We start from the raw sequence: 22,530 nt of genomic DNA, 5'->3' as shown, positions 1-22,530 counted from the left end.
CAGAGATGGTATCCCAGTTGCCCTACACAAGGAATGGGGCTTGCAGGGATGCTTGAGGCCTCTGTGTTTAGGCGACATAAGAGAACCAACTGCCAAGAATGCTGAAAAGTCATAGAAGGCATGCCTAGGCCAAGTTGCATCCCCTAACCTGCCTAAGCTGGATTCTGAAGCAGTGACCCCAGCCTGCCAAACCTGGAGGTCCTCCTTTGTGGACAGCCAAGATGGTTATCACGTTCCTACCCCATTTCTACGATTTGCTCAGATTTGTAGGTAAGGAAGGAGAGACACCAGCTGTGAATTCCCTCTTCTTAGCCTCAGTGCTATCTGCACTCTTCCTATAGTAATCTCTAGTCCTTAGGGAAATAAAAACTAGGTCTCCTTCATTAAAAATATGGGAGACCGGTTCTGCAGCATCTACATTCAGAACTGCACAGGACTCTGGATAGACAGATGGAGGGACAGACAGGTGGATAACGGCACGAAGAAATTGCTCTTCTCCTTGATACCTTTTGGGGGTCATTTCAAGGTCCTTAGTACACCCTCCTCCTTTAGGTCTGTCACAGGATTCACTGTACTTAAAACCTATTGTGTGTTCCTCTCGGGAACGGTACCACACTAGACAGACACATAGCTGTCAAGGCAATGCAGCAGCTCTACTACTGACCTAGATTCTCACCCAAATAACAAAAGAATCTAATCACATGCTCCATAGAGAGTGGTTTTCAATCCCATGTTCCAGGAAAATTAGTAGAAAGCCCCCCACTGCCAAAAACATGGCTCAACCGGAAATGAAGGGGCCCCCGAGAGGCTAAACACAAGTTTCTATTTGCTGGGGCAGGTTCCTTGTTTCGTGTGGCACCTTTAGAAAAAGAGATGTGGTTCTAGATCTTTTGAGGAATTAAAATATGTCTAATCTCACAGTGTAAATTCAGTGGTCACTTTGCCTCTGCTTAATTCACTCCTTCTAGGATGCTCTTTATGGGCGATGTGGTGAGGAGAAATGCTGGCTCCACGATGTTACCTTTCCTTCCTCAGTTTAACCTCTGTAGCTTTCCCTGAGCTGAGAGCTACAGACAGGAACGAGGCCGTAAGTAATGTGCTGTAGCATTTTTACTTCACTTTGGATGTGATAAAAATCTCAATTATTTATGAAGTCTGTGAGCATTTTCGTTCTAATTGAAAACCACAGTAGGCTGCTGGCTCTGTGTACTGGGATCTTCCATGATGGAACTGACAGCAGTGTGGCTAACAGAGAGGCCTGTCCCCTTCAGGCATCCTTCTGAGGCCACCAAGCCTGGTTGCCCAAAACAGCCCTTTTTTAATTCTTTATTCTCTGCTCCTTCTAGAAAGCCCCATCTAAGAAAAATGTAATGATGGATTGGTAGGCCACAATATCCTTCAAGCTGGAAAAGCCGGGGGTTGGAGGGACGGTACATGGCCCCAGAAGCTGCACCCTCTCTCCGCTCAGCCTGAGAGCTGATGAGGCAATTGGGAACCGGGGGAGCAGACCTCTCACCAAGAAGTTCCTTTTCTCAAATGAACCATGTCTCAAGCATTAGAAGGAAACTGCCTCAGAGGCTGCTTTTCGGTAATGCTACAGCTTGGAGTGGACTCCTTCTTGGCTGTCGGGGTCTGCAAGATGGGTGCTTTTAACAAGTGCGTGGAGAAGAAAGCCTTGCCAAACTTGCTGGGACTACAGGCACCTCGTCAGGGCCTTCTGACTGCACTGGAAGCTTTCTTCTGGTCACAGCTGAATGTAACTGGAGATGATATCAGAGTTAAAGGCAGGGACTTGATGGGGTCAAGAGATGTCTGGTTTAACCAGCACCGGACCTATACTAAGTTGTATCATCTCCCTAAGCCACAATTCCTCATCTGGAAAATGTAGATAGTAATAGTATGTACCCCACATTATATTTAGAAGATGAAAAGAGATAATGCATATGAGGTAAACAGCATGGGGTCTTTGGGCATATAGTAAGCACTTAATAAATGTTTGCTATCATTTTATTATTCTATTTATACTGCACTTTACAATGTGCAAAAGTCCCTACGAAGGTTCTAATTATGTACAGCATATTAAGGAAATGCTCCAATGTGGGAGCACAATTTATTTACATTTATTGGCTAACACAGTCAACTCCAATTGGAAGATTCTTACCTTAAGAGAGATTTTACATTAGAAAATGTCATGGGCAAGATTTGTCTGGAAAGGATGAGACCAACTCTCTCTGAAATACAAAGGACTCAGCTTTGGAAGGACTAGTCCAATCCCACCTGGAGTTAGTCCTGTAACTCGACCATCAGGGGGTCTTGAGCTGCTGCAGTCCCTTCAACCACCGCAGCAGGCAGTTAGAGACGAGGAACTAGAAGCAGTACCTGGAGGAGGAGGGCATGGGAGAGGTAGGGAAAGTCACCTGGGGCAGCTAGGAGAGGGGAGCGCACATCCCCCCTGAGGCTGGAGGCAGTCTAGAAGAGGAAGCTGGGGCAGCCGGCCCTCCTTTAGTGTCCACCGACACCCTGGAACCTCGCTCCCTTCTCTACAGGGCTGAAAAGGAACCTCTGTCACAGCACCAGTCTTTTTCACTAGGTCAATTCACTTCACTCCTGCGTGTGGTGCGGCTCCTGGGCCTGCCGTGGAGGTCTGGGGCCATCTTACCTCTGGTGGCCACATGTGAAAAGCCCGGGAAGCTGCAGAGAGAGGCCTTCCTCCCTCTGTGGTTCAGACAGAGGACAGCATCTAGGCCACGACCTGGACAGCCCAGGCACGCCCCTCACTACCAGACCACAAGGCCACAGCCATGAGGAGAGCAGGCCATGCCTGTGCCCTCCCCATTGTGATGGGTGGTTTTATGTGTCAACCTGACTAGGCCAGAGGTGCCCAAACATTTGGTCAAACATTACCCTAAGTGTTTCTGTGAGCATGTTTTTGGGTGAGATTAACATTTAAATCAGTAGACTGAGTAAAGCAGACTGCCCTCCCTACTGCGGGTGGGCCTCTTCCAGTCAGCTGAAGGCCTGAACAGAACAGAAAGACCTGCTCCCCTGAGCAGGAGAGAATTCCTCCCCTTGACTGCCTTTCAACTGGGACATGGGCTTTTTCCTGCCTTCAGGCTCAAACTGAAACATCGATTCTTTCTGGTTCTCAGACTTGCAGAGCCAGAATGGAACTATACCATCAGCTCTCCTGGGTCTCCAGCTCGCCAGCTGCAGATCTTGGACTTCTCAGCCTCTGTAATTGCACAAGCCAATGCCTTACTCCTTATAGTATCAGACTCTCTCTATATATATGCGTGTGTTTGTGTGTGTGTGTGTGTACTGCTGAAAGTTGAGACAGAGGGCAATGTGCCTCTGACCTACTCTCAAGCTACACCCTAGCTGTGTCCTGGGCCCCTGATCACCTACACCCACACCAGCATTCCATCCACACAAGGCAGCTACCGTGTGCTGAGCTCTTATGAAGTTTTAAATGTACACATACGTCCTCATTCATTTACCGCCAAAAATATCTTGAGATGATAGGTATTATCATCCCCATTTTACACACAAAGTAACAGAGGTACAGAAATATAAGTGCACTGCTTAAGGTCACAGTTAGTGACAGAGCCAGCACTCAAACTCGGGTCCGTCTGAATCCCTGCCGGTGCTCTTCACCACCAGCACTATGGATGTTGCTCAGGAACCCAAAATATGGATTCTGGTCTCCAGCCAGGCAAGACTCCATTTCCCACCTCTCCCCTTTAGCTGACAATGATCCCAAGGCGCCAACTCTTTGCACAGATGGACTTTACCCCTTGTTCTTTCCCACCCAGTGTGCTCTCTGGCCCTGGCGCCAAGACATGCAGTTGGAGTCCGCACCACACTTTCTGGGCCTGAGTCACCAGTCAATGACCCCTGCCCATCACAGAGACCCGACCCGTGTGCCTCTGTTGCTCTCACATTCTCTTTCCTGCAACACCCTGGGATAGGTGTCGGCATGCTCAACAGGAGGAAAATTAAATTCACATGCTAACAGCTGTTAACAAGGTATAAATAAGGAGCTGCATGGCCTTAGACAGATGAGTAATTGGAGGAGGAGGGAACATCTGAGTTGCCACTTGCAGGATAAGCACACTTGACCAGGCAGAGGAAGCGGGTGAGGGATGGAAAGGGATTCCAGGCAAGGTGCTAGTCATTTGCAGCTGGGTCTGAAACCCAGATCCTGACCTCTGCTGGGCCTCCAACTCCTGAGATCTGAGTACCTCCTCAGAAACATACTGTTATGGGCTGAATCATGTTCCCCCAAAATTTGTATGTTGAAGTCCTAACCCCTAGTACCTCAGAGTGTGACCTCATTTGGATGAAAGGTCTTTAAAGAGGTAATTAAGCTAAAATGAGGTCATATGGGTGAGCCCTAATCCAATATGACTGGTGTCCTTATGAGAAAAGGGGATTACGACACAGACACACAGAGGGATGACCACGTGAGGACAAAGGGAGAAGATGACCATCTACAAGCCAAGGAAAGAGGCCTCAGAAGAAATCAGGCCTGCCAACACCTTCATCTTGGTCTTCTTATCTCCAGAAATGTGAGAAAATAAGTTTCTATTATTTAAGCCCCCAATCGGTGGTATTTGTTACAGCCGCCCTAGCAGACTAATATACAGAGTGAGCACACATGCGGCTCAACTAGCTGTGTAGTCACATCCTCTTGTGAGCTGGCTCAGTCCCACGGCCTCCTGGGGCCCGGCCTCCCCGACCCCACAGGGTCTGCTGGGTGCCAACCTCTGCTCCGCGCAAATTCTCTGAAAACGAGGTGGGGCTGGCCTCATGGGTGATGCAAGTCTGGCACAGGAGACACTCAAGCAGAAGCTGGCTGGCCAGGCGGGAGGGGAGCGACATCAGTGCTTTCCAGGCTGGGAGGGAGGGCTGGACAAGCAGGGCATGCACGGGGGAGGGTCTGCTCCCATCCCTGCTGTAATCAGTGCAGCTCTTATGTTTTTTTTTTTTTTGTCTTCCCCAAAGCCCCAGTAGATAGTTGTCTGTCATAGCTGCACATCCTTCTAGTTGCTGTATGTGGGACACGCCCTCAGCATGGCCGGAGAAGCGGTGCCTCGGTGCACGCCCAGGATCCGAACCCGGGCTGCCAGCAGTGGAGCGCGCGCACTTAACCGCTAAGCCACGGGGCCGGCCCATTATTTTATGTTTTTTATCTTGGGCTTCTGCATAGGGGTTTGTTAGGAGGAAGGGTTCAACTGCCTAAAAACATTTTAAAACCACTGAACTTGAGTGATCTCAAAGGCTTCTTTGCTTCCAAGAGATTCTATCACCTTCTCCCACAGAGAGAGAAAAGAGAGACAAATTAACATAAGCTAGAAGCAGCAGGCCTGCTGAACAACCCCACCCTTCAGAAAGGCATATGTTTCATACATGGTCTCTATTTGCTGGTAAAATCTTTGAAGGGATAGACTGTGTCTTTAAGTTGAATTATAAATGTACCTGGCTAGGTAATGAAATATCAAGTTCACTGGAAGCTTGCTACACTCTGAGTCGCTTTCCTGTTGTCAAGTGGCCTAGTGTGCAAAATCACAGTAGGACTTTGGTGCTCAAGGAATCCACCTTCCTTTTGTGGGGTAAAAAATAAACCACCTGTGTTCTAGGTAGGTTCATGCCCAACATAAAGGGCTGTTTTAACAGAAGAAGGCAGTAGGTGTAAAATGTAAGCCAGTTTTAGACAATCATTGCTGATAACACTTTACCTTCAACTCATTTGTTCCAAAGAATATTGCTCTAAGAAAACGATCTTCCATAAAATAGTCTACTGGAACAATTAACATCTGAATGCTGAGGGAGTATATTTCTCCCATATTGATGTATTCTGTTGCTAGGATATGGGTTTGGAACAGAATTCCTAAATTAAACTTTCTTGCAAACTGATTTTTATTGAACCTGGCTTGCTAAGGAAACACACTGCATTTACCAAGAGCATCAGTGTGCAAAAGCGTGTCATTTCTGAAGCTAGAAGACAATTAACCAGGTCAGCTAGTATATAATCCAGGCATCTTACCATCACGTTAAAATAAGAGTATGTTTATGAAAGGCAGCTGTGCTGCTCGGGAAAAGCAGTATATTAGGAGGAAAAACATCTCAGGTTTGTCATGTACTAGCTATGCAACCTTGGAAGATTACTTAACATCTCTCTGCTTTGATTTTTCTCATCTGTAAATTGGGGACAATATTTTTTCATAAGTTTGTTGTGAAGTATGCCTTTTAAAATATAAAATGTCATATGGATATAGAAATCATACAGGTTTACAGTAATCATATTTTATTGTAGAATAAGAAGCATGTCCCCCACATTTAAAGATTTTCTGAGAAATCTGTTTGTTAAAATGTGTCATGGGATAGTATGACTAGGAAGTAGTGGAACTGTGTCTGCGTCTGCTTTCCCCGCTGCATTGTGGGAGCTCTCAGGACAGGGAACCACTACTAACCATGCAGGGCAGTGCTGGCCCAAAGTAGGCATCAGAAATTGGCTCACGGAGGCAAAAGAGGAAAGGAGGAAGTGAGAAGGAGGGAAGGGGAGAGGGAGAGAGGGTTTTCTTAAGTTGCTAATAAAGCCAATTTCAAAAGAATCATAGAATTCCAGATGTCCTGAGTAATGATAGCATCCCTGGAATTAATATATAGTCTCTGAAGAGGTCAAGGCTCACTTGGATGTTTATTTTCCAGTATGTTTGTTAAAAAAACAATCAGGCCACTATCTCCTGGTCACACCTCATTTTCTTCTTCAGGATATGCACCCATTGCATATGAAGGAAATACTGAATTTATTCAACTTTGAATTTTCGTCTTGATATAAATACCAGCAAAACCTAGCTCCTGTGTCAGCTAAAGTATTTAACATACAACTTTCTATTCTATACAAAAATGTATGGGACTGAAGAACAGAATTTCTGCTGACATGTCTTATAAGGTTCTCCAATGTCCAAGGCTGGTTGGCAGAAACAAGAATGCAAAGAACAAGGAATGAGTATCTGCTATTTAATCAAGTAGGCCACCAACATGGCTTGGTATATGTTGCTATTTTGTGATTCTGAATAACAGGTTTCTCATCTGGTGTGTACATATTTAAGGCTGAAATAACATGAGAAGTTTACAACATAATTTTAAGTGGAAAAAAAGCAGCAATCAGAGTTGAATATAGACTATGATTATATTTATGTTAAAAAATATTAGAAAGGAGAAATAAAAAATGCTATTAACAAAAGTATTGAAATGGGTGGCAAGCAATGGGCAATTTGTTTTCTTCTTTTGCAGATTTTCTTCACTGGGTACGTAGTGCTTTTATGACAAACTAATCTGAAAATTCCCGAATTATATAACATTGTTTAGTTAACAGTGATCCCTATAAATCTAAACCGTCACCAGTGTTACAGAACTTGGTGCCTATTAGCACCTTTGCCTTCACAGCAACGATAAGAGATATTTTTCTCAAGATTTCTTTCCTCCCGATTATTGGTTACCCACAAATCAGGGCTCCTTGTGCTACGTATTTTGCTAGTACCTTAAATACAGCAGTGCTATTTATTGACATAGGCAAAATGGGGCGGGGGTACACCTTAAAGAACTCCAGCCTTCATGTTTCTTTCCCTTATAAAGCTTCTCCCATTTACCTCCAAAGCCTTGAGGTCCAGGGTGCTGGAGCGGACACTGGACTTACCTCGACCCTCTCACGTGTTTGTGTATAAAGTCAGCGTGGAATCGTGGGACCAGGGGATCCTTTTCCCCGTGCACAATTAGGGTGGGGCACTGAACCAGGGGCAGCAGGTGCCGACAGATATTACCTGAAAGACAAAGAGCACGGAGAACCTGCTTTAATGTGCCCACCCTGCAAGGTGAGGAGGAGAAGAGGCCGAGGGCGCGATGAGTCACGCCTCTCTGTGGACTTCAGTGTCCCGTCTGTAAAAGAAGTGGTTTAGATTAGTTGGGGTCTGAGGGGGCTTCCAGCTCTAACATTCTTTGGGTTTCCTTTTCCATTTCTCTGCTGTTTTTTTCTTTTAAAGCTCTACTAGTAAACAAGCAGTTTTTCCTGATTTAAATTCATAATTCACGTAAAATAGAAAAAACAAACAAAACCCCACAATTCTTTACAATACAGAGGCAGTTTCCAGTTTGCAAAATGATGGTAGATGCTTGGCTTCTAAACAGCTTTTCCCATGAAATAAAGACTTAAATGGCCCTTGGAGTCCCAGCTAGTCCTCAAAGCTTATAGAGCTCACAATGAAGTCACAATTTACACATGGTAAATAAGCTTCTCTTCACCCTCCTGCCTCCACGACACTTTTGAGAGATTATAAGGCCCTCACCCCCCTTTATCACAACATTTCTAAGACAAATCTGATACAACCTGGGCTCCAGTTCCTGTCCTACCATCTCCTGCCTGTGAAGTCTTGGTGGTTCCTTAACCACTGTGAGCTTCAGGCCTCCTCCTCGGTCCAAAAGGAATAATCACAGTTCCCTGGAGTGGCCATGAGGCTAAAAAGAGATGCCCTAGCTAAGGTTCCTGGCACCCAGCAGGTTCTCCATTAAGCGAGCTCCTTCCTTCTCCTCCTCCTCCCCCTTCCTTGGCCTGTGTCAAGGAGACAGCGCTGTAGCTCTGAGAAAGGGGCCCCAGCCAGGCACCTGGCCTCTGCCCTTCTCTTCAGTTGGGGGTCACTGTCTGCTACACGAGAAGGTGATGCGTTGACCAGGGAAATACTTCTCTAGGTCTCTGAAGCTTCCCTCTCCCGTCCACTATGACAGAGCGCCCACTATGAGTCAGGAACTGTTCAAATGATTTAATACTCATAAAACATTTACAGTAGTTATACGTGTTAACTCATTTTGTATGTACAATTATTTGTAAATCAAGCGCTTTTATAATACTAACAATAGAGGCTGGCCCATGGCGTAGCGGTTAAGCTCACGCATTCCACTTCGGGGACCTAGGGTTTGCCGGTTCAGATCCTGGGCATGGACCTACTCACCGCTCATCAAGCCATGCTGAGGTGGCATCCCATACAGAAGAGCTACAACTCTACAACTAGGATACACAACTATGTACCCGGGCTTTGGGGAGAAAAAAAAAAAGAGGAAGATTGGCAACAGATGTTAGTGCAGGGCCAATCTTCCTCAAAAAAAAAAAATACTAACAATAACCTTTTATTAAGCACTTACTCTGTACTTGGTACTGAACCAAAGCTAAACATATACAATCTCATTCAATCCGCATGATGCCTTTATGAGGCAGTTGTTAGTATCTTCAGTTCACAGACAGGAAACTGCAGCTTAGAGAAGCGAAGGCCTCTGCCCCAATCCATTCTAAATAGCAAGCCGAGTGGCAAAGCCAGAATCACACTGGACCTGTGTGACTCCAAGTCTGTGCAATTAATCCTTATGCTAAAGTGAGCACTCATAAACTTAGTGTACAATTATGAAAAAGGGCTCCTGTCAAATTAATTAGTACAGAAGGGAGATAAGTAGTTCACAACAGTCTCACTGTAAGATGATTTATACACTGCTAGATCCTCTATATTATGACATTTTTCCCTCCCTTTTTTTAAATAGACTTTAATTTTTAGAGTTTTAGGTTTACAGCAAAATTGAGCAGAAGGTACAGAGAGTTCCCATATACCCCCAGTCCCCCCCCCCACAGCCTCCCCCACTATCAACATCCCCACCACAGTAGTACCTTTTTACAATTGATGAGCCTACACTGACACATCATCGTCACCCAAAGTCCATAATTTTCCTTAGGGTTCACTCTTGGTTTTGTACATTCTACAGGTTTGGACAAATGTATGATGACAGGTATCTACCACTAGGGTATCACACAGAGCATTTGCACTGCCCCACAGACCCTCTGTTGGGTTTCTAATAGGTGAGTAGTGGCGTCTCACTGTTGTTTGGACCATCTTTTAGTCTGGTGGTTTGTTTTCCTACAGTTCATTTTGTATATATGGATAACAGTCCTTTATCAGATATGTCTTCTGCAAACATTTTCTCGTAGTCTGTGGCTCTTGAAAGTGTCTTTTGAAGAGCAGAAGTTCTTAATCTTAATGAATAGAGAACACATTTTTGAACTGCTGATTTCATTCTGCTATCTTTGAATCTTCCTACCTTTCCACTGCTCTCTTCAAGAAGCATAAAAGTTTACATTTCACAACTTTGCCTTCTTCAATGGAGAACTGCCTCACACATTGTTTTATGGCATTTTTTATTTTAAAAGCTGAGGGAAACACATTTCAAGGACCTGTTTCTATGGGTGGATACTGCATTTGAACAGGATATATTTGCTTTTTGAACTTAAACCAAAAAAGTAACATTTCCAAGTGTCCTTTTCATTGTGAAAGTTCTGATGGATGATTCATTCTGGAAATGATTACCTAATAGCTCAAACTAGTCCTTCAATCACAACCAGTTTGTAACTGAGTGTGCTCCAGGATTAGATCTTAGCTCCTCTCTATTCTTTCAGCAATTACAAAAATGTAATAGTGATATAAAAATAGATTTTAATTCAGAGTTTCTCTCAAAGATGTCAATTCTTACTGATTAGAACTTGTGTTAATTTTTCAGATAAAGACAGGGAGACATCTGTTATGGCTAAAGTCATATAACTTAGCTCTGAAGATGGGAAAAGAACTTAATACACTCTTCCTCATACTATTTCTGCTGGGGCTAAAGGTCATGACAGAAAGTACCTCCCTTTTTGTCCTGCTAACAGAGGATGTAGTGGAGAAACACGTCTAAACGTACAAAAAGGAAAAAATAAGGTCTATGTTGCACCTCGTTTGTTTTCTAATTACTCATCCTGGAATTTAGAAAATAAAGACTCTTTGAGGCTTCTGGAGAATTATTTTGTCATCACACACGAAGGCTTAGAAGGAAAAAAGAATAGTCTGCTACTAAAGACTCAACAATATGAACCTTTATACACAATTTGTCTCTGGGTGAAGGTGGATTTGTTACCCAAGACCTCGTGTTGTATGCCCTCACTCGTGTCCTCTGTGCACACACTGGCCAGCAGTCAGGACAGTGGGTGAACGCACTAATGCCTGAGCAATTCTGGAACACGAGGAGGGGGCTCAGGCAGCCTCTCTGATCAGCAAAGGAGCCGAGAAACAGTTCACGTAACCTACCGTCTGGGAGATGTTTAAACTGATTTATGCCATCCACCCACTTTTCACAGGTTTTGGCAAAGTAGTCACACCCATACAGGGCTTCTAGAGGCTTTCTTGTCCTCGCGCTCCATTTAGAAACATCTCGGATGCCTGAAAGAGAAGTGTGGAGAAGAGTGGGCTTAGGCTCCTTTTAGTGAGATATTCCACAGAGGTGAGCACAGTCTGCCTCCGAGCCACAGCGTCTGCCGCCCTGCCTGCGGGAGTGCTTGCCCCAGGCCTGCACACCGCCGCCTCCTCACTTCACCCGGGTTGGGAGGCATCCCTGACCACCCTCCCTCCACCTGCTCTGCTCAGCACTCACCACTACTTGGCAGTGTTGTCTAGGTCCAGGGCTGAGTGTCTGTCGCCCCCTGGGAAGAAGCTCCAGGCTAAGGGACTTTGCTCTGTCTTGTTCCCCACTGCAGCCCCGGACCTAGACGGCGCCTGCACAAACCAAGCACACGATAAAGGCTTACCAAGCAACTGAGACTAGATCTGCATTTCATGCTTCTGTTAAAGGTACAAGATAACGGAAGACATTCCTACTTAGGGTCACCTGAGTTAAGAGTGACATTACTTACCAAAGAAGGGTTTTTTCCTGAATTGCATTTATGTACATTGAGAAAGGCACACAAATTATTCTAATTTCTGCTACTGAAGAAATATGGGTGTAAAAGGCTAACTACTAACTTCAAACTATGTTGCAGATGATTCACTATTAGGAAAGGAAATAACAGCTAAAAACCACCTTTAAAATGAATAAACACATTCCATTACTTTTCCCAATCTTTTCCATATTTCTTTAAACATACAGAGATGAAGACTCTAATGCTCCTGAGCATATTAAATATTGCTCATCTAGAGCTTTGAATGCCACACTTCTGCTACACACTGCACCTTAAAGATCACATGACACTAATGGTGGGAATTCACACTGAGCAGTAACCTATACGGCACTCCAGACAGGGCCAGGCAACTAGCAGGCACCCAGTATATACTTGGTGAACAGAAATAATGGAATGGAGGAAAATATGCTGTTTACAACTACAAATGCCTTCTAAAGAGGGTAGATCCTGCTACAGACAGTGCCTGCCTTTTCTTCTGCTGACTGGTTTAAATCCGCAGAGGGAAGCCCAAGGTTGAATACAGAGGCTGAGGAGAGCTGAACTGCTATGCACATAAGTAAAAAGACTTCAGAGAGGGGTGTACTGAAGAAGTCTGAAAATTACGAGACGGGGAGGAGATTTGGGAACAAGAAAAAGGAGAGCAGGAAGAGGGGGAAATGGAGAGGAGTTAGCAAGAGGTCGTGAAGATGGGCAGTAAAAAGTGCCATGTATATACTTCTACTTTTGGCCGTATAGTAGACCACACCCTCTGAAAGGTCCTCCTGCAGTGGAACAACTAGATCTTTCATAAAATACAATTTTTGTTACATTGTTAGAACTGCAGTAATTAATGGAAACTAGAGTATGAATGTGTGTGAATATATATATGTATATATGGCACGTATATATATGGCAATATATGGCACGTGTGTGTAAGAGAATGGGAACCCTGAAAATAGAGCAAAGAGTGGTGAGGCTACTCAGAAGGCACGATTTGCTTTGCAGGAAATGTAACTATTAGTTGGGTGGGCGGGTAGAGCTGAACCGGAGATTCCTGAATTAAGCTGAGATATCACTGGCACCCACCTGGGATTATCCGGTGGTTCCCAAGAGCAGCAAATGCAAATCCTCTGTTAAGAGTAAGCAAACATTCACTCCTGATTGGAGACCACAAAACAATCAGAATCTTTATAAAGCTCATGAAAAGCCTAGAAAATTGGAGGAGAAAGCTTAAGAAATTATGCAGAACAAGCACTACACAGAGAGACAAGAAGATGAACGAGAGACAGGGAAGACGGAAAGAAAAGGTCTACAAGTCCAACCAGTCCCAGAGGAAGGAGAGGACGAGGAGATGGAGGAGGTGCAACATTTGAAGAAATAACAGGCGAGAACATTTTCCAGAACTGATAAAAGATAAGAATCCAAGGACAAAAATCAAATGTATTCCAAACAGGATAAATAAAAAGAAATCCATACTTAGAATAGTAAAAGAGCAATATATCAAAGAAAAAAAGCTCTAAAAAAACAGAGAGATAAGACACATCACTTCAAAGTAAGAAAAATCAGACTGACAGAACTGCTCAACAGCAAGTAAGGCAGGCAGAACACAGCAGAATAAGAGAGAAAATAATTTTCCAGTTATATTTCTGTACTTAGCCAAATGATCTTTCAAGAATGAGAGTGAAATAAAGATATTTTTAGATAAAAACTGAGTTGACTATTAACAGACCTGCCCTTAAAGAAACTTCTAAAAAATAACTTCAGGAAGGGGCCAGCCTGGTCTTGTAGTGGTTAAGTTTGCGTGCTCTGCTTTGGTGGCCCTGGAGTTCGAGGGTTTGGATCCCAGACGTGGACCTATCACCGCTCGTCAAGCCATCCTGTGGCAGGATCCCACATCCAAAATAGAGGAAGACTGGAACAGATGTTAGCTCAGCGACAATCTTCCTCAAGCCAAAAGAGTAGGATTGGCAACAGCTGTTAGCTCAGGGCCAATCTTCCTCACCAAAAAAATAAATAAATAACTTCAGGAAAAAGATAAATGATCTTAGAAGGAATATCTTAGATGAAGGAAGAAAAGGTGGGTAAAGAAACTGACAAACACGTTGGTAAATGTAAAAACAAATAAACAAATAAAACTCGCCAAGATAATGAGAAAAGAAAACACTGTAACATTTCCTTACATTAAAATTAGTTCTGTCCATAAAGAAAGCATAAGCTGTTCAATACAACTACTAACACAATTACTAACCAGCAAGGGGTTACTGATCAGATTATCAGCAAACAAAAAACAAAAAGCCCTGCAAATCAACAACATTGCAATAATATTGGAAGTGTTCCAGTCATGAGAGTCCTGGGGTGTTTGTTCTGTTGTTACACTTCACAAGTAGGAACTGTTAAACATATTGTACTATATGTATCAAATATTACATAACAAAAATTTTAAATCAATGAAAAGACATGAATAGGTACAACACAGAATAAGAAACCCCAGTGGTGCAAAAACACATAAAAAGATTCTCAATCTTATCAGTAACAGGAAAATGCAAATTAGGACCCTCAACAAGATACTGTTTTACACCCATTTGACTGGCTAGAATTAAGACGTCTGATGATTCCAAGTTTTTGTTGAGGATGTAAGTTAAGGAATCTCATACATTGCTGGTGGAAGTGAAAATTTATTTAGCTAGAAAACAGTCTGTCACTTGTAACGTGGTATACTTGCATAACAAAATCTCAGCAATTTCACGTATGGGCATATGCTCTAGAGAGACTCTGATGCTCATATGACCCAGAGGAATGTACCAGAAATGTTCAGAGCAACACTGGAAATAGACCTACTGTCCGTTGATAAAAGAAAGGGAAAATAAAATGTGACATGTTTGCCCAATGGAATATGAGATAGCAGTATCAGGAATGAATCTTAGAAATGTAATGTTCAGTGAAAAAATGAGACATAGAAGACAATCTACAGTATGAAATCACTTGGTATAGCTCAAAAACAAAAATAAATTATAAATTGTTTAGGAATATAGACATTTGTGACAAACGTGTTTTCAAAAAGGCACAGGGATGATAGCAGGACGCAGGCTGCAGGTAGGGGTGCACTGGGGAGGAAGCCCATGGACACAGCGAGGGAGGCAAGAGCAATCTACATGCGTTCCATGGTGGGTCCACAGGTGTCGTAATTCATACATGTCATGTGTGCTGCATTATATATATAAATGTCATACAATTAAATAAAAATGTAATTATAAAATAATAAATTTAAATAAAACATTATATAATGATAAAATAAATTTTTAAAATATATTTAATATATATCATATAATATAAATATAATATATATATTTAATTTATAAGATATAAAATATTTATATTAAACATTTAATGTTTAATTTATATATTTAATTTATTATTAGTATTATATTAATATTAATGGTATAACATATAATACAAATGTAATATTTTCAATTTATATATTTCATACAATAAGAAAAGTCCCCTGTAATAGGAAGGCCAAGACCTTTTAAGAATTAAGTTGGCTAACGTTCAGTGTGAAAATATTTTTCTTGCAAAAATGTAAATTCCTCTTCTTGGGACAGCAAGAGATCCTTCAAATGAATTAACTCTGCAAAAGCTGGCATTTGGAGTGAGAGGTATCTATGGGAATGCAAAATCTGGGGCAAGACTTTAGACTCCCACGGAAAACACCTACATCTCAAGGCTCAGGGAAATCCAGCTATAGCTGGGGCATGTCAGATGTTCATATCAAGCACTGTGGTCAGGCACACAGGCTTGGAAGTCATACTGACTGGGTCTGAATCCCAGCTCTTGCATTTGCTAGCTCTGTGACCCTGAGCAAGTTCCTTAACCTCTCTGTGCTAGTTTCCTCATCTGAAAAATGAGAATTATAACAACACTCTAAGATAAAGAGTAAATAAGTTAGACATGAAATGTGCTAACAACAGTGGCTGGCATATAACATGCACTCAAAAATATTCTATGTATTTATATATTGACTTTTAGTTAATTTATTCAAGAGGAAGCCAGTTTTACCCCAAAGCATAATTTCCACCAAAAAATAAGAATAATTATGTTTCACAGTTCAGTTTCTAAAATAACCATTTGAATCAAACTGTTTGCTGATCCAAAACAGAACTAATTTGTATCCCAAAAGAAACTGATTTATTTCTTTTTTGAGCATATAATTTGTGCTGAGCACTAGAATCGTAATGAAGAAAATTCATTCACTCATCATTAATTAGTGAATTAGTCCCGGTAAAATGTAGTTGAAGCCTGCTGTGAGTCAGTCAGACACAGACCGGAAGGAGACGTGGTCTCTGCCCTCAGGGCCTCATCGTCCAGTGGAGAACTTGTCAACAAGCACTGCAGAGGGTAGTGAGCGTAGCGGGAGAGGCTGGGGGCGGACAGCGGGGGGTCAGTGGGCTCACACGGCAATGGGAGGAAGTGGCAGAGGTGGGGGCTTCCTAGCAGATGCACTGCTGGATCTAAGTTGGGGGGACCAGAAGCCAGCAAGCAAGTATGGGAGCAGGACCAGCATGTGCAGAGGCACAGCGGCAGGGAGCTGCCACCTACCGCCAGCCGCAGGGCTTTTCAGGCGGCTGAAAGGAGGGGTGTGTGGGGCTGGGGGGATAAAAGTGGAGGGAGAGGGACCTAGAAAGGCAGAGGGTCCTGAGGCACTCAGACTTTGTGAGCTAACCTGAGGAGTTTGAACTCGACTTACACAGAAAGCTATGGGAGACCCTGACAGACTGTTAAGTAAGATATAATGACATTTACATCTTACCAAACTCTTATCAGAGCAGTATGGAAAGCAGAGTGAACCCTGCCTACCTTTATAGGCTGAGAGGAAGGATCCAGGGAGAGAAGTCAGTGATAGAGGAGAGGGAGGGAGAGCCAGAGGCATCACGGCCTAGAGGCAGGGGGAGGGGATGGAGCAGCACCAAAGTGGACCGGCTTACTCTGCACAAGACAGACACTCTCCTCCGAACCAGGCAGGGATACAGTAAGGACAGGCAGGAGTGCCTATTAGGATTGGTAACTAAATCAGACTTATTTAACAGTTCATAGTTCTTTACGAAACAGACTATAAAGAACTAAGATTCTACAATAGAACATTGCCATTAAGTAGCTTACTTAAGTCATGGGAATTGCAGAATAGCTGAAAAAAACTAGACTTGTGATATTCTAGTGGATGGGTCTGCAAACTCTTTCTGTCAAGGGGCAGAGAGTAAGTATTTTAGGCTTTGCAGGCCAAGAGGCAAAATCAAAGATATGTAGATTAAAGGCAAGAAACTTCTGAACCTCATGGCCCTAACTGCCTGGGGTGGGCCATCTGGGATCCAATGGAAACATACTCAAGACAAAAAGCTACCGGCCTGAAGACGGGGGTTCTGGCAGGCCAGGCCAGCAGATGGTGATGGTGCAGTAGCCCAGGTCACTTTCTCTTAGGCCCCAGGGACCCCCAGATCCCAATGCACCTTCTCTCCTCCTGAGAGCCCAGCAGTCTCAATTTGGTCAGCATGCTGGAGGCTAAGCAACTCCTGAGATGCCAACTGAAATTCCAGGACTGGGGCCTGGTCATTGCCAATAGTTGCCAATGCACAGGCGGCCACCAGCACAGGCCCTGGGCAGCAACACTGGCAGCGGAGGGGAAACGGGGATGGAGGGGGACACCCTAGCTTGGTCTCCAGGACTCACAGCGCTAGCCTCCTGGATCAGTGCCTGGGCCTCACAAAACCAGGTGGCCGGCTAGATTTGTCCACAGGCTGCAGTTGGTTGGCCCTTGTTCTCACATCTCTAAAAGCCTCAAAGATAAGCTTGAAGGACAACCTTTAAAAATGTGAATAGCACAAAAATTCTTTATCAAGATATAAAGTTTCATATTTAAATACAGTGTTCCCTTTTACACTCAGATTATTTTAAATGAGGTTATGAATAACACTTTACATCAACCCCCTCCTTCCTTGAAGCTATCAGTAGTAGGAAATGTAAACACTGATTTTACTTAGCCTTTCCCTGAGTCATAAAAATGTCACTTTTGGAAACAGAAAGCTTTAAAATCCAGACTGGTTAAACTGCATTACTTTTCTAAGAACTTATTATTCTTCCCACCTCAGACTTGAGAACTGGAAGCAGATGAGATACAACTTGACAACACAGATCAAAATAAGACATGAGAAGGGAAGAGGGAAGAGATGCTACTTGTCACGACATCGCCAGTTCCAGGAACCTACCCTGATAAATCACTTCATCTTCATCAGTCACATAGGCGTTGGCTCCCCAAATCACCATCTTGTGGATGTAAGATGGGTATTTTGCAGCTGCAGTGAGGGCTGTTATACCACCATCACTCCACCCCAACAAAGAGACCTTCTTAAACTTCAGCGCCTGTGATGAATACAGTGAAACACAGGGCACAGGTTATTGCTCCTCTCAGCTAAAAGAACCTGATAATCAATAATTATTAAAATCAATACAGTTGTGGGGTTTGAAGTCTCAATTGGTAATTAAATAAAACTCCTTGAGTCCACCATTTGATGACATAAATGTCTTCTCTCAATTAGTTTTGGTGTAAATATAATTGTCATAAAAACCTAAGTACATAGTATTGTGTTTTGTTTTTTTTTAATTTTTTCCCCCTTTTTTCTGCCCAAAGCCCCAGTAGATAGTTGTATGTCATAGTCGCACATCCTTCTAGTTGCTGCATGTGGGACACAGCCTCAGCACGGCCGACTAGCGGTGCGTCGGTGCGTGCCCGGATCCAAACGCAGGCCTCCAGCAACGGAGCGTGCGCACTTAACCTAACCGCTAAGCCACAGGGCCGGCCCCCCGTAGCATTGTTTTGAATTATGAGGGAACTGCATCATCTGATTGGATAAAATCTCAAGGAACTGGAAACAATGAAGATCACCTGTACTTGGACATGACAAATGTGCGTGTGCACATGCACAGCTGAGCAAAGACTTCGAGAACAGTTATGTAGATTAGAGAGGGAAACTTGAGATTTGTTGGAAAAAATGAAGTCATTGCATCTGGAAAAGCCACTGACTGCCAGTGTGGGAAGAACTCGCTAGAGCTGGGCTGACATAGAATGGTGTCAGGGGGAGGTTACGTTAGTCCTAGGCTAAATCAACCAGGCTCTGAATACGTGTTTGATAGAGAAAATGAACAAAGATTACATCCGAGAGATGCTGCCTAGAAGTAAAAAGAGAATGACTGGGAAAATTAAATGTAAAGAATTAACAAAGATCAGTCCAAGATATTTACTGATAAGACTATAAATTGGTATAACTACTATGGATAATAATTTGGCACTATCTTATAAAATGAACATTTGCGTCTTCCATAACCCAGCAAGTCATCTCCTACATTTGTATGGACAACAGAACCTTCACTGCACTGCTGTTTATAATCACAAAAAAAGCAACTTAAAAATTAAGTTATTTATCTACAGTTAGAAGATAGGCAAAATAAGACACAGTACATCCATACAATAGAATACTTTGTGCCTATTATAAGACTTATGTAAACTTATATTTATTGACATGGAAGTATCTCCTTGACACACTGTTCCAATATTTTTCGAAAAGTTGGAAAACATTAGGTGTAGTATGATGCCATCAGTACGAAACTGTGTATTTATATATGTGATAAGATTGGCGAGAAGGGCAGGGCCTCAGTCTTGGTAGTGATCTCTCTAAATAGTTGGATCGTGGGATACTTCCACTTTCTTCTTAATACTTATTTGAACTCTTTGAATTCTCTGTAGGAATCACATGGTAATACCCTTGGAGAAATAAAAAACAAAAACAAAATAGATGAAGACAGGCCCAGCCATCCTCCTTCTCCTGGGCTCTCCCCTAAGAGTCCCACCTTCATCAAATCAACAGCATCTTTTGCATCTCTTTCAAAAAAGTCCACCGGGAAATCTCGATCTGGGGGTCTGGAATGTCCATATCCTCGAGGATCCCAGGCGACCACTGTGAAGAGCTTCTTATTTAGGTTCTTAATCTGGGGTCCAAAATCAGTCTCTCCACTTCCTAAAACAGCCATTTGGTTAGTCAGGTGAATGCTTTCATTGTTTCAAACATATTACAGTAAAAACAGAAATAATTAAAATCTTAAAACAAAGTAACTATTTTCTACTCAAAGTTAGACATCAGAATGTTATCAGCAAAGCAGCCTTGCAATGATGGAATCCATTAACCCAGAAGCTGACTTCTTTCCTGGTGGAGTGCAGACCTGCCTCTTATCTCCCCCTAGTGGCTACTTTCAGAAGGACAAAGGCCTTGCTGCTTCATTTGGTCCCGTACTATTTCAGCACTTTTGATACTTGCTCAGCTTAATCTTCCTTTTTAAAAAAAACAATTCGTGAAACTGCATAGAAATACTTACCGACATGATATGTTTCTGCGTTATTTTTTCTTTCTTTTTTTAAATTACTGTTACAAATGAGAGAGATCCCAATAATGTCTGTAGACAAATTTATGATATTTGGTCCACCTTATTCAAAGTAGAATTCTAAAATCCCAGATATTTTTTTACTAAGCTAATGTGAATAGCCCTGAAGACTTTATTTTCTGGTTATAACTAGACACCGGAAAACTAAACTAAAACACTGAAATGAGGGGGGAGAGCAGAGAAGAAATCAAATTAGTTTGATTTCATTAGAGTGGAGGGAAGAAATCAAATTAGTTTGTTTCATTAAAACAGTACAAAAGGGCATATGCTAACAAGTAGAACTACGTTCTTGAGCCTGTGGTGGACTTGGCTGACAGTTCCCAGCCCACACATGAGGTCTTGGCCACTGTGTTCACACAGCCACTGCATGTGGTGTGGAAGGCCAGACCCTCAAGGAGCTAAGTCCAGGGGCAAGTCAGCATTTTATTTTTAAAGTCTGCTTGGTTTCTAAGGACTCATACCTTAGGCCACAAATGGATACTAAACATCTTGCTTGACAAACTAGCTATTATTAGAAAATGTCTTTCAAGATGGTACAGAATCATTTAACAAGATATACCTTTCTCAACATCAGGTAAATCACTCAGAAAACTCAAGCCAAAAATAAGCTCATATTTACTGCTGTGACATTCGAAGCTTCTCTTCTGGTCCCTGAACTGGAGAGACTTCCACATGGGAACTATCCTGAAGGAGGGGCAGCAGGTAAGAAGGTGGGAAAAGGAAACAGTCTAACTCAAGATCAATTTCAGAAATAATAAGGCATTTTTCTTTCTGGCACATAGGTAAACATTTGAAGAACAGTGCCAAGAATACTTAAATCTTAATAAATTATTTCAAAGAATAGTTACCAGTATACAACAACCTGAGAAGGAAACACATCCACACTGGTTGCCCGTGGGGAGGGGATGGGTGCTGGGGCAGGGGACTGGGAGAGAGTCTCACTGATTGATTTTTTGATTTTTGAATCAGATTAATGTTTTACATAAACAAATATTAAGTTGTGAAAAGTGTTTTATACCTGGATAATGATCACGACAGTACTGAAATAATGGAAATCTAAGGTGGTAAATTGTTCATAGCTTTTACAGATAACTTGAGCTCTACACCACCCACTGGAGTAAATGTCCTCCTTCATTACAACAGCTTAAGGGAAAAAAAGATACTAAATACCATCTAGACAAAGATGCTTCAGTAGCTACAACGGTACCACAGTCAGCTGAGGCTCCGTCAAATGGAAACATCAAGCAATTGAAAATTTTAGCATTTTAGTTTCAGGAGTAAGAAGAAGAATGTAAGGAAATAAGTATATATTGGGATTCTTTAACTAAATTAAAAATAAAACAACAATACTAAAACCCTTAAAACCAAATTTGAGATGTCCTGGGATCACCAGAAAGTTTCCCCTGGACTTTCTAAATGTAAACTACTTATCTGTAAAATGAGACTGAGGTCCAGCTGGCTTTACTATGCTCCATTCATGCCAATCGAATAATTTTGACTTTCAAAAAGGCTTTAAACTAAGTTTTGTTCTTAGCTCTTATTTTAATTGAATATATAATCAACCACAACAGGGCGATCACTCCTTCTAGCACTGAGAGTCTCGTATCCTGGAACCCCTCAATTCCAGGCAAACTGGGATGGTTGGTCACCCACTCATCTTCTTCCTATACCCCTTTTCTTGACCCCTGTCATCCTCCCAAATTGTAGGTAATTACACGGTACTTGCATGGGAAAAACTGAGTATTTAAAGGAAGAAAAATACGCAATGTAGAAAGGTATCTTTCTTAATCACCTAAACTTAATTGTAGAAAACATTACTTAAAGCATTTCAGCAAAGCACTAAAATGATCCATATTTGGCATCTACTATTGTGAATGCATCATAGATTACACAGCATGCAAGAGCATTTATTAAAAAACTTCCAGACCCAACATTCCAGGAAGCAGCAGGACGGCATGCTCTCCCTCTCCAGTCTGCTGATAATGTAGGTGGACCCCATTCACAGCCACTTTGGCAGATGTCACCGAGGTGCTAGAAGAGAAAAACCCCATCCTCAAAGGAAAATTTAGCAGTACAAATGTAATACGACAAAACTGCCCTTTTATATACGAGTTAGCTCCAGTACCCTCCTCAGGCTTCCCAGATTATTTCGATTTGTGCTTGTTTTCCAAACCTAAAAAGGGACATGAGTTTGTACCTTCCTTACTAGGCTGCAGATCTGGACTGTCTTCATGTTTGAATATCCTACAGCACCAGCCCAG

The 22,530-nt window shown here is 42.6% G+C and overlaps 1 protein-coding gene across 2 annotated transcripts in view; it reads right to left on the bottom strand.

Moving 5' to 3' along the window:
* BPHL (biphenyl hydrolase like) overlaps positions 1–22,530 on the bottom strand; it is a 30,558-nt gene that overhangs the window by 1,549 nt on the left and 6,479 nt on the right. The window contains exons 2-6 of one of the 2 annotated variants that reach the window (XM_004432195.3): positions 22,197–22,300; positions 19,682–19,848; positions 18,043–18,196; positions 11,160–11,291; positions 7,703–7,826 (exon numbers count right to left, since the gene is read on the bottom strand). In XM_004432195.3, the coding sequence (XP_004432252.2) occupies positions 7,703–7,826; positions 11,160–11,291; positions 18,043–18,196; positions 19,682–19,848; positions 22,197–22,300 (681 nt within the window). The remainder of the gene's footprint in view (positions 1–7,702; positions 7,827–11,159; positions 11,292–18,042; positions 18,197–19,681; positions 19,849–22,196; positions 22,301–22,530) is intronic. The other variant, XM_087437934.1, reaches the window with a different exon arrangement.

Source organism: Ceratotherium simum, chromosome 13, assembly GCF_057802395.1.
Source record: "Ceratotherium simum simum isolate JZ-2026a chromosome 13, ASM5780239v1, whole genome shotgun sequence".
Classification (NCBI taxonomy): Eukaryota; Metazoa; Chordata; class Mammalia; order Perissodactyla; family Rhinocerotidae; genus Ceratotherium; species Ceratotherium simum.
This window is presented reverse-complemented; position numbering and strand designations above follow the sequence as displayed.